The sequence below is a fragment of the Plectrocnemia conspersa genome, unplaced genomic scaffold (genome assembly GCF_051122295.1).
Source record: "Plectrocnemia conspersa isolate PC_06_02 unplaced genomic scaffold, ASM5112229v1 ptg000011l, whole genome shotgun sequence".
In the NCBI taxonomy this organism is placed as follows: domain Eukaryota; kingdom Metazoa; phylum Arthropoda; class Insecta; order Trichoptera; family Polycentropodidae; genus Plectrocnemia; species Plectrocnemia conspersa.
In genome coordinates this window covers 9,640,869-9,653,617 of record NW_028277175.1, presented here as the reverse complement: position 1 = coordinate 9,653,617, position 12,749 = coordinate 9,640,869, and the positions used below count along the sequence as shown (strand labels likewise).

General features: G+C 32.9%; 1 protein-coding gene across 3 annotated transcripts in view; it reads left to right on the top strand.

Annotated features, from left to right (window-relative positions):
* The window catches only part of LOC148229400 (putative G protein-coupled receptor Mth-like 1), a 36,214-nt gene extending 24,283 nt beyond the window's left edge, over positions 1 to 11,931 (top strand). For 2 of the 3 annotated variants that reach the window (XM_088196791.1, XM_088196792.1), the window contains 3 exons: positions 4,252 to 4,512; positions 4,597 to 4,777; positions 5,006 to 11,931. In XM_088196791.1, the coding sequence (XP_088052917.1) occupies positions 4,252 to 4,512; positions 4,597 to 4,777; positions 5,006 to 5,348 (785 nt within the window). In that variant the 3' untranslated portion in view covers positions 5,349 to 11,931. Of the gene's footprint in view, positions 1 to 1,141; positions 2,226 to 4,251; positions 4,513 to 4,596; positions 4,778 to 5,005 lie in introns of those variants that run through there. The other variant, XM_088196793.1, reaches the window with a different exon arrangement.
* The last annotated feature ends 818 nt before the right edge of the window (positions 11,932 to 12,749 follow it).

Genomic DNA, 12,749 nt, shown 5'->3' with positions numbered 1-12,749 from the left:
TATTCGTCGTAATTCATTATTATATTGAAACATAGTTATCGTTGAGTGGCACATAAATTAATTATGATAAAAAATTGTGCTCTGAAAATTTTATTTCTGTTCTGTTCTAAATATACAGTTAAATATTAATAAAAATAGATACATAGATTACTAGATAATAATTTTGTAGTTTTTTTAACTGACTAAGAGACACTAAACCTAAGTCAAAGTATATTAATCAGTGACATTTATATTGTTAATTATGAACTATTATTAAAGTTTAAAATCTTGATTTATTTTATTTATTCATCCGTGAGATCAGGAAAATTTAATTTGTAATGATCTTTCGGAATTATAATTATATAATAATTACCAATTCCGGTTAAGATAAAAATTGAAAAACACTTAAGGATCATACGGGATTCAAAGTCCTTTCAGACTAATACCATCAAAATTCTCTGGATTTAATAAAATAAAATAAAATAATTCTTATCTATAAAACGTATCTTTTATATATGGTAAATATCATTTATGAACACATTTGCTTTGATAAAATATTAAAAAAATATTTTTTATTGCATTTTTATTATTTATTAAAATAAAGTATAATATATAGTTATTTTTTATTAGTTTTATCAATGTTGTTCATTATATAGTTGTGGGTTATTATTAAAAAAAATTGTCGAACCTCGGTTGCTCGGATGATTTAACTCGGTTATTCTCGAGTTATTTGAGCGATCAGTACAGTTTGTAACCTATGGCGGCCAATTTATTATTGTTAACATGCACTACTATTAATATGAAGTAAGTATAACGTACATATGTCTTTTATATTAAATTAATCACCTGCATATTGTTACAACGGCCGTTTTAAATTTGACTCGGATATAACGCATTTGTATTAAGTAAAAATATGGGAACCGCTAAATAATATGCTTAATTATAGACTTTTTGGAATATGGGTTTATTTTTAGCTCATTTGTATTGGGAATTTCACATTTGATTTGATAGATAACCGGTTTTGCCGTCGTTTCTTAAATATTTTTCCAACCAACATGCGTCGATGAATTATTTGTGATATTTATAAAATTTACAACAAAACTTTTTAGCGTCAATAATACCGTTTTACATAATTACCTCAACATTAGCTGTTGCAAAATGACCCTTATGCCATACTTGTCATACAGGTCAATTAACACAATTATCCACTACGAGTTCATTAACGCATACGACGACTGTCTAGCGATTTCCTTCAAAAACCTCTAGCGATATTAGTGTGTCGGTTGCCGTCGAACGAGCAGCACACCATAGAGCCACAATGGCCTTCAGATATTGTGGGATACTTTTATTAACATTGTGCGTGTCAGCGAGTGGTATCAGTGTTAACAAATGTTGCCCAAAAGGCCATTACTTCAACAGCGAGTTAAATTGTATGGAACCAGATCTGAATTCCGAACCGGTGATGGACGAATCCGAATGGATCTTATATGGAGTTAAAAACACTTCTAAACTGACCTACAACTACGGAGTAAGAAGTTGTGATCTCGATCATTCGAAGATCGATGTCACAGAATCGATGTTCTTTCAAACAGACGGCAATACAATAGCGATCGAGGGTGGTCGAAACACTTCATACAACAATAATAATTTCTGTATCGATAATGACGCTGATAATAACACATACGTTATTTTGTGTCCTTGCTTAAATCATTTATGCTTTAAAAAATGTTGCGGTTCCAATAAATATTTGGGCGAAACAGATAAATGCGTCTATTCTGGTCATATGAAAGATTGGAGTCCGACTTTGATCAAAGGAGATAACGTCAGTCAATTATACGAAGTGATAACTCCTCCGTTGGAATGTGGTAGTAGAGGAAGATATTATTTGAGAGGAGAGTTACTTATGAAGAAAGGAGGATATATCTACTCGGATATAGATGGATCAATAGCTCCTGATGATTACTGCGGAGATTTTAAATCAAGCCGCGGATCATTAGAAACGGTGGTGATTGGATGCCTAGATAAAGTTGTCGTCGAAGGATGGTTCTATTCGTTCTTGAGCTTCCTCGGCGCCATCCTCTTGATCATCACAGTCGTCGTGCATCTTATATTACCTGACTTATCCAGGATGACCATGAAGATGTACGTGTGTCACAATATATCGCTAGCTTTGGCGCATATTGTATTGGGGTTTCTCAGATTGGGTGGAAAATTCGTCACCATCGCTCCAGCTTGCATAACCTTTGGTAAATATATTTATATTTCGTCATACGCGTGCGAATGAATCAATGTTACCACAACTTTCCCGTGAGTGTTTCGGTTAACAGCAAAAAGATGACGGTATAGTACATGTACAGAATATATTATGCAAATAAATATGTACTCAGGAATGCTTATACAGGTATATATTTTATTTTCGAGCGCATGTTAATGAATCAATCGTCAGTATTGGATTTTTCGAATAAACTTGTGAAGCGCAATGTAAACAAGACGAGGAATAGCTAATATTTATTATGGCATTTCGTGATATGTGGCTTATTGTGACTATCATTAGAACATTTGTTTTGCACAATGGAGAGACTTTATTTATTATTAAATATCTATTAAATAAATATTTTATTTTTATAATATAACTTATAAACGGTTCGTAGAATAATATTTATTCCGCAAGTCATGAAAACGGGAAAACCCGATGGAGAGTTAATTAAATATTAACGACTAGTCAAGAGAGATTTGAGTACGTTCTTTGAAAACTAGTTACAGGAATATTTGTTTGAATAATATAACAAGATAATAAGTTATTGAACTATTGATAATATTTCTTACGATTTTTAGTAAATATTGCAAATATTGAAATCAATATTCCTACATATTTTTAAACATTAAGAATCTTAAAAATAACTCATTCTTTAAAATTTTAGAATATTAAACAAACTTCTACTGAGTTAAGCTTTAAATTATATATGTATATAAAAAGGTTAACTCAATAGCTGGATACTGAGTATTTATTAAAACTTTCATCTAAGTTAAATACTTTATAATGTATAAAATGTTTGTATTTATATTTATAATGTACTTGATTAAAAAAAATATTTTTTATTATATATAGAGCGATTAAAGTTAGCTTCTAGCGAAGCTAAGTGACACCACATATTATTTTTAGCTTATAAAAATAAATGTTGGTTTTAAGCTTGGCTAAATATATTTACACCCAATTTATTCATTGATAAAAAAATAATGTTGCAGTGAATGTGTATTACGAGTAAAGTTCACTAAAATGTATTAATCAATTTCACTGCTCACAATCAGTATCTGTATTTGTTTACATACATTAGAGATTCATAGAATTGTGATATCACATCGTTTAGCAAAGGGTCGGAATAGCGTAGTCCGTAATGTATCAGACTGGTAACCCAGAGCTATGGGTTCGAGCCATGGCAGCAGACTCGAATTTTTATTTAAAAAAATGCGCTATTATTAAAAACCAGCCTAAGTATTTATTGTGAATCATATTATTACACATAGTAATTTATAATTAATTATTTATTATAGATGTCACCGATTCTTAGACTGAAAAGTCAAGTATTTAATAAATACTTTATTGTAGGTATTTATTATGATTGCCTTACTTAGTTAGGTCAGATTTACCCCGTTGTAACGCATTGGGCTTACGCCTATTATAATTATATTACGATGTTAAGAAATATATAAAATGCCATTTTTGTCATGAGGCCCGGAATCATTGTTTTTCAGGTCCTGGTAACATATGTATATAATAGCACACTTCTATTTTATAAAATAAAAAAATATTCTATTAGTTTTATAAATGAATACTATTACGAGTTATATAAGCGTTGATTGTATTTTATATAATATTTTTAACACTGATAAGTCAATATTATAATATAAAAAATGAGTTTCATTGGCGTTTGCGATGACCATCAAAATGTAAAATCCTTCATGTTTTATTTATAAATTGTATTTGTTTTTATTTATAGTAGCCTCTAAAATTAAATACATATGTATATATCTATAAAATAATGCAATAAATGTCTAATTAAAGCAAGTATAAAAAAATACAAGTAAAAACACTTGAACAAAGAAATATGTGTAGACAGCTGTAAGCATAAAGTTAGTCAGCTCATAAAATCTCGTGTTAACGCTCACCTCTTACCAAAGTTTATTTTGAGATCTATTTCTTTTGAAGTTATTATTCTTTCGCTACGATGCGTTAAATTGTCTACGGTTTCAACACGTTTCTGTTTATTTCAGGTTACGTAATGCAGTTCTCATTTTTGGCCGCTTTCTTTTGGTTGAATGTCATGTGCTTGGATATGTCATGGACATTCAGCGGATTGAGGCCGCCCAGTGGCTCTCAAAGGGAGAGGGACAGGAGCAAGTTCATATGGTATTCGGTCTATGCTTGGGGAGGATCTTTGGCAATAACTGGAATCACTTTGATAGTCGAACATACAGTTGCTTATGGAACTCCTTTCAAACCTAATGTTGGAACGATCAAGTGTTGGTTTAAAGGTTTGTGATTATAAATTAAAACCATTTTAATACTATAAATTTCTTTATAAAATTAAATTTAATTGCACATATGTATCATTACAGATGCTGAAGCTTTATGGATATTCTTCTATGGACCAATGGCTATTCTTCTATTGATGAACCTTGCGTTGTTCGTCTATACCAGTTATAGAATTGTTGTTTTACGCAGAGGTACTGCTACACTACATCAAGGAGATAGCGCAAGACATGGTGGAAGTAATCCGACAAATAGGGATAAACAAAGGTAATTCATTTTTTTGTTTAGAACATCAACGTAGTTAATATCATTTTTTTATTGCAATATACATATATTTCTTGCTTCGTTAGAATATTTTTATCATATTAATTGTTTTTTTTACACATATTATTTTTTTGAGGTAACCGCAAATCAGGATGCCGGTAGTTTCATTCGTGTATATTTATTACTCTAACCACAATTGGTTATTAAAACAATAAAAATACATTTTTTCAGATATATACTTTACGCAAAACTGTTTTCGCTCATGGGCGTCACATGGTTGACAGAAATAATATCCTGGGCTGTCGGAGGTCCAGATTACATTTGGTACGTTACCGATGCCATTAATCTCCTGAGGGCAGTCTTCATTTTCATAATCTTCTGTTGGAAGCCGAGAGTGTGGAAGGTCATCAAGAAGAGAATTTCCTGTGTCAAGAAGTGCGAGGAGGTCATTTGCGCAGTTTGTTGTGGGAAAAAAAGCATTGATTGTCCGGAAGATCCGAAAACTAGCAGTACTAACAGTCAAAGGCAGACGTGTTCCATCAAGATGGATCCAATAGGAACCAGACTGCCTTAAGTCGCTGCAAAGTTTTATTCTTTGATTTATGTGCATGTGAGTATTCGAGTCAGTATAATATATAATTGTGTATATTAAGTGATTGATCAAGTGTGAGCTTTCACGGGATGCTTTATAAAACGCATCGACACAGTTTTATCATTTAATCTATGTTTATATTTTATATATCGCTAGTGTATATACTTTTTATTTTGGAAAGGTTTTATTATCGAAGCTGTGTATGTATTGTGTATGTTGTCATATCTGGATATATAAAGAACTAATATATACGCTAATTTAAAGAAGGTTGTAATCATGCATGTGACTAAATATTTGTCTTTATTGTCTGACATAATATTGCAGTATATTATATTACTTAGCTCAACTGAGCTTAGATTTTGGTCAGACGTTTCACTAAAAATCTCTTTCAGTTTCTTCAGAAGAGTAATTTTGGTACACTTTGTACAAATTTATTGTAATTGACACGTCTGGAAATTATTGTTGAAGCTTTTGCCAAGATGAAACTCAAGCAGCTGTCTTATGTGTTCATGCGGTTGTAGTTCTGCGTTCTTTGCATCTCAATTCATTTTCGCTATTACCTACTGATGATTAATCAATAATTTGCATTTTGACAGATTTGAGTTTTGAATTCTTGATGATTCATTAGTATTAGTGTTCCACTGAAACAGACTTCCAACCCTTCTTGCGTTGTCTATTTCCTTATTTATGGAAGATATAACAGTCTGTAATTGTCTAATATCTAATCTGTCTCCTGTCACCCAAGTCAGTACTAATATGAGTCGCTGTCCGTCAGCATGAATTTTAAATTAAAGTTACTTTCTCTTATATAGACTGTTTTATTCTTGGTAATCTCGCTACTTTTAAGTTTATTTAGAATGGTAGGTAGCGCTTTGACTCTTGGTGGGACGAAAAACAAATGGAATAGCGAGGGATACAGGCGGTGCTCCAAAAATAATTGAATTTAGTCTGGTCGACTGACTGACATTACAAATAATGATAATAATTACATTCTGCGTGTATTTTTTATTAATTTGTTTAGTCATGTGTATTTACATTTCATAAACATATTAATATGCAAGGGTATTGAACCCGGCATTAGTGGTCGTTGACTGATGGTCTCCGCACTACTCCCCCCATAGCAATTTACAATTGCAAAATTAAACTAGGAAGCACGTCGTGAAACTCTTGCAGTCTGATCCTCGTGCGCATTTAAATTTAATGAAATATTGCAAGGGTATTGAACTCGATATTAGTGGTCGTCACTGGTCTCCACAAGACTATATGTAAAAAGCGCCTATAATTTAGGCGATTTTAGTAATTTGGTTCACAACATTTTCATTCCTTATTTCAATGTATATATTGATGCATAAAAAGCTCGCTTCTAAACTATTGGGGAAATCCGCTAAAATTGTAGATTCGTAAATAATGAACGTTGGCTAGCTACCTCTACATCATTAAATTGGGGTGTTTCTTCATTTTCATTTGATTCATCAATTTGAGTTATCGTTGCTGTTTGATCCTAGTGGTAGCAGCAGTGGGCGTAGGTGATCAATTAATTTGTACTTGTTGACCTCTTTTTATGACATCTGGATGACGCCCATAAATGTGCCGCATCGTCAACCAGCAAACCGTCATAACATTTAAATAATGTTTTTGATTTAATACTGTTGAATCTAATATTTTATCTAAGCAACCTCATCATTTTTCGTTGTTTTTAAAATGTGAAGTAGTGGTGTTATGGGACAGCGAGGAGGGATAGTAAGGATGCTTCGTGAATAATACGACTGTATGGTCCGCTGTAGCTCTAGCGCCTTCTGATTTATTCAATAGTTATTCCGTATTTACAATCTTGTGTCATACGATTAGTAGAAAATCTATTACATTTGCCGTGTCGCCGGATCAGTCCAACGACACAACAGTTTTTATAACTCGGGATCCCAACTAGTTTCACAGGATTGTTACAAAATACACATATAACAATTTAGAAATATATTTCATATGAACATAAGAAAAATGGTTACTAAAAGTAAATATACATAATATAAAATATAGAATAAAATTATATAATACAATTTAAACCTGAGAGATCGCTTGGCTAAATCTCCATAATGAGTTCAGTTTTGTCTGACTGTCTTTAGACTGTCTGCGACTTTCTGCGATTAATTGCAACTGGCTGCAACTGGCTGCAACTGGCCATGTATGGAGAGAACATCTCCTTTTATACATTACATTCTTTCTTAATTAAAATATTATTAGTTAATTACAATTTCATTATATAAAGTACATGTAATTACATTTGATTGGTATTTAATGATAACACATACAAAGTTCGTTCACATAAAGTAATTAATAATTTAACAATAGTATCAATAATGTAACAATAAGGGTGGGACATAACACATTTACAATATTCAAAGTCAGATAATAATATTATTTATTATTCAATACTGAAATAAATTATATCATCAAAAAATAACATATTAAAATACTTGTTTCAAGCGATATATATTACAGTAGATGTAGTATTTTTATGCGGATGCTTTATTAAATATTAATTATGTCATCTATTTAAAATATTCGTTTTACACATGAAGTTTGTCACCTATTGTCAGACCTAAATAATAGTTGATCTTTTGATGATCATTATTTATTTTATTTATTTTATTTTTATTTTTTTAGATTAAATTAAGACCATCGTGGCCTAACAGGTTACCCCAATGCGCCACGATGGTCGAAAACAAAAAATAAAAAACTTAAAAATAATAAACATAACAAAAAATTATAAAATATCAAAATTAAATGAAACAAACTGGATCAGCTCCTTGTAGCTAACATTAAACAGGTCAATATGTAATGCAAGCGTATTAAGGAGCCGTATGGCCACAGCTATAGGCGAGTCGGCAAGTGCGGATGTCCTAGCCCTAACTGCCATCAAAAGAGGTCTCGATCGTGATTCTCGAAAATGTTCCGGAACCCAAAACTGGAATTCCTCGAGAATAGCTGGATTGTCGACAGCACCTTTTAGTAGTTTGAAAAAATGCTTAGCGACATACAGCTTTCTGCGAGAATTCAGCGAATCATATCCCAACGCCCCTAAAAGAAAGGCGCTGGGATATAAGTACGGATAATAACCAAATGTCCTTTTGTAAAGGTATCTTAAATACCTTTTTTGAATTTTTTCCACTAAAAGGGAATATTTGGCTATTCGGGGATTCCAAATTATAGATCCCGATTCAAGAATGCTACGAACTAAGGTGTCATAGAGGATGCGAATAACTGACGGATCGTCAAAGTGAAAGGCATTCCTCATAACAAAGCCGAGCATCTTGGAAGATTTATCACAGACGTCGTGTATGTGTAGAGAGAACCTCCATTTGCTCTCGAAAGTGATTCCGAGATCTTTAATGGAAGTTTTTCTAGTCAAAATGTTACCACCGAGATGGTAGAAATAAGCTGATGGCGAACGGGATCGAGAAAATGACACAGTATGGCACTTTCCGACACTAAAGGGCAGACGGTTAACGGAAGCCCATCTCCACAGAGAGTCTAAATCACTTTGTAGAGAGAAGGAGTCCGCAACAGATCGAATGCATTTATATAATTTTAAATCATCTGCGTACAGAAGAAAACTTGAATTTTTAATTGCTGTATTTATGTCATTAATAAATAACACAAAAAGCAGAGGTCCCAGATTGGATCCTTGAGGAACCCCCGAAGGGGTAAAATATTCCTTTGACAATCGGCCACCATAGGTTACAAACTGTCTACGATTGCTTAAATAACTCGAAAATAACCGAGTTAAATTATCTGAGCAACCGAGGTTCGACAATTTTTTTAATAATAACGTATGACAAACTTATTATGTATATTTATAGTTGCATTTTTAAAAGCTGGAGGTACTTTAACACATTAAAGATATATTATTTATTTTTGGTGCAAGTATGGATTTTTAGCAGTGTTATTAATAATAATAATATTATATATGGCCTGTAATGAATTATTTTTATTTACTTGTTTCACCAGAATCGTACGTATTTTTTGTTCATGGAAGATAAATTGTTGATTTCTTTCTCAACAGCCTATCGCTAATTCAATAATTTTTGAAATAGTTAAAGTTGGAGTAAGCTGGTGTTGCTACTTTTTAATTGTCCCGTTATAGTGTCAGTGGGATTATTACTTTTTTTAAAAAAAAATATATTTTGTGCAATGGTTGAGATTGTCACGTACAGTTTTTGTGAGTGCGTCCGTAGGTTATGGGCGTCTTTAAAGCGAGTTCAATTCCGATCTTGTAACGTCAGGCTGGACCAAGGGATGCGAAGAGAGAAGCGGCGGGTTCTTCAATCTTCATTGGCCTCCTCCTGGTCGCAGCTCCTAAGTTGAAGAACTCTTGAAGTTCTGATGAAGTAAAGTTCAAAGTGTTGATTGAAGGTTGTCCGCGTTTTTATACCGATGGTCTTATTTTCTGTCCCTCTCTTGTTTCATTTTAACATAGAAGCACCTTTTTTTTTGGACGTTTATCACCAGTATTTTTAAATAATATATATCACATGCCGAATTGGTTAATTATTAAATCATTCATTTTTAGCCCAAAAACTTGAGATGGGTTTTCATTTGCTCTAAGAATTAATTCCAACTCTTCCGGTCCTGCGTCAGGATTCTTGAGTTGTTGGCTTCAGCTGCACTGGCATTTATCATTCCGCCATCCAACTATTGAAGTCGTATTCTTTCGCCCATATTTGGACATCTGGTTTGATTGGTTGGATCTCCATCGATGCTTTAAATATATGTTTTTCTTATTTTGGTGTCACGTCCAATTTTTTCTACCTTACAATGGTTATTCTCGGGAGATTAGTACAGTAGTTTCCCCTTGTACTGTTGATACAATTGTCTGATTCAATCCTTATCGATCGATTCTTTTAAGAATTATTACACTATTGATTAGCGCTGCTGCCCCCTATCAGGTAGTTACCTTATCTTAGACAAGTTACATTTTAAAGTTTATGAGACTTATCTCTCCAGATTTTGTCTCGGAGTTGTCTTTTCCTATAAAGGCGTTGTGCCAACACTGCCGATTTCTTTCTACTCAAGTTCAATGTACTCTTTTAAATCTTACATGCATTATGTATATATTTCATTTTCATAGTTATAACGTACCTAGTTAATTTGCAATCTAAATATTTATATTCAGTCAAATCGAACAACGCATATGAAAAATTAATGAAAATTATTGTCGCGTAGCAAAATAATAAAAAACTCGTTGCTGTTTACTATCTTGTTTTATTTTACTTATTTTTCATTCGTGGAAACAACAGAATTCTTTACCGTTAATTTTCACTAAATATGTTTTTTAAAGCAGGTATAATATTTTTTGAAAACTTTTTATCTTCGTTGAAAGTAAATTTTGCACTTGACTTTGGTCGAAAATGTTTTTTCGGCATCCTAAATGGTCTGTTTATATAATTTAAATACTATTTTTTTTACATTGAATACGGATGTCATCGAAATCCTACTTTTTATGAGCATAGTTCTTGCTCTATGCAATCTATTGGTGCTCGTGATTTATGGAAGATTGTATATCTCAGCGTTCCATTTTAAATTTTGATGCTCACTATGTTCAGCAAGGGCAGTTGATGATTTTCTTATAGTTCCATTGTAGACTTTGTTTGGATGCTTGTGCGTTAAGGGCATAAGGAAAACATCCAAATTGCTCCTTCCGTGGTGTTACATAGAAAAAACATCTTCAACATATCTAAGCCGTATTTTTGCTCACTTTTTTCAAAGCTTTTGTTTCAAAATATTCGGCAGGCGTCGCTTTGACTTTCTGCGCTTCTGACCCTTGCATATTAGCGTTGCTTGTTGTTTCTTGAACCTTTACAAGGATTAAGCATATCGCATTCATGCTCTCCTTTACTTGGGAACGAGAACGTTCTGTCGGATCTTGATACGCTTACCGAATCCATGAACAGTGTTCTTGTGTTATGGACCGGGAGGCGAGGATGACGTTGGACGTGGACGTATATAAAGATAATTCTGAAGTATCGTTTATGAGCTCGTACTCCGACTGTTCTACCTCATATACTATATATTATTTACATATGATAACAAGTTTATTTGCTGACAATAGATTCTTGATTAGGTGAAAGTATAAACAATTACATCTTTCGCAACAATCTGACAATGATAAATATTTATGTATTTACATTATAAATCATTCACAATATGTTATCATAGAACACAAATACACAACACTTGAGCTCCTCGATCAACGCATCTTTTTTTTTTGCTTTAAATTATTTCCCTTTATAAAAATTTTCACAAGTAGCTGGTAATTTACATTCTACAGTCTCTTCATCTGTATAAGCATAGGAGGGGTTGGTTGATACATCCAAGCGGTGACGTAAATAGAGAGAGGGCGGAACGCCCCGAGGCATATGCTTGGGGGCGGCATTTTCGCGATGAATGATTCATGTAGTGTGCTTCTTAAGCTAAATGCGCTAAAAATATATATTTGTTTATTTATTAATATTAAATTAGGACCATCGTCCCCTAACAGGTTATCCCAATGCGTCACGATGATCGAAAATAATAATTGTATTATTTAATAATACAAAAGAAAAAAAATTATAAAACAAACATAAAATATAATAATTAAATGATTCAATTTGGACACCTGAAGCCAGATTTGAATCTTTCGATTATTAGTTCGAAATGATCTTGTTCAGTGATAAATTTTTCACACTATTTATAAACAGTAGGATGTTCAATGTTTACTGTTTGTTGAAAAGCACGATGCCACGCTTCCACTGAATTGTTAGTTCAAGGAAAGTGGCCAGTTACTCTGTCTCTCATATTCCAAATTTTCATTGAAAATTTTGGTTCTACTCGTTGGTCTTTTCGTTGTCGCCCAGTGTAAGTATCTTGCCAGTATTCAATTATTGGTATCAAAAATACCATAGGAACGTCGGCTATGGGCACGAAACTAAGTGCAAGGATCATTTTTGCGTGAATTTGTATATTTTCATCTTTGCTGGATTCTGTGGAACGTTGAATTTTTTAATTTTCGCCAGAGATTCTGGCCAAGGTGAAAGTAGCACCCAATCATTTCAGCTACAGAGCAAGCGTTTTGACTCGCTTTTTCAAAATTTGACATTATACTGCTTGGATTTAGTGTTGGCTTTAATTGCTTTAGCTTTTGAAATATTCTTAAATAGCTGTCTTCAGATTTATCAGGAAGCAAGATGAGTGGTACAGTAGATCCGTCGATGAACGCATGAATCGTAAAGACTTGCAGAAAAATACGTCCCGTCAATAACCAGTGATCATGCTCTTGAAGAAGGTCAATATTCGAAGTCCTGTGTGTTGTTTGGTAACGGTTCTCCAAGCCGCTCCCACTTACAGTGA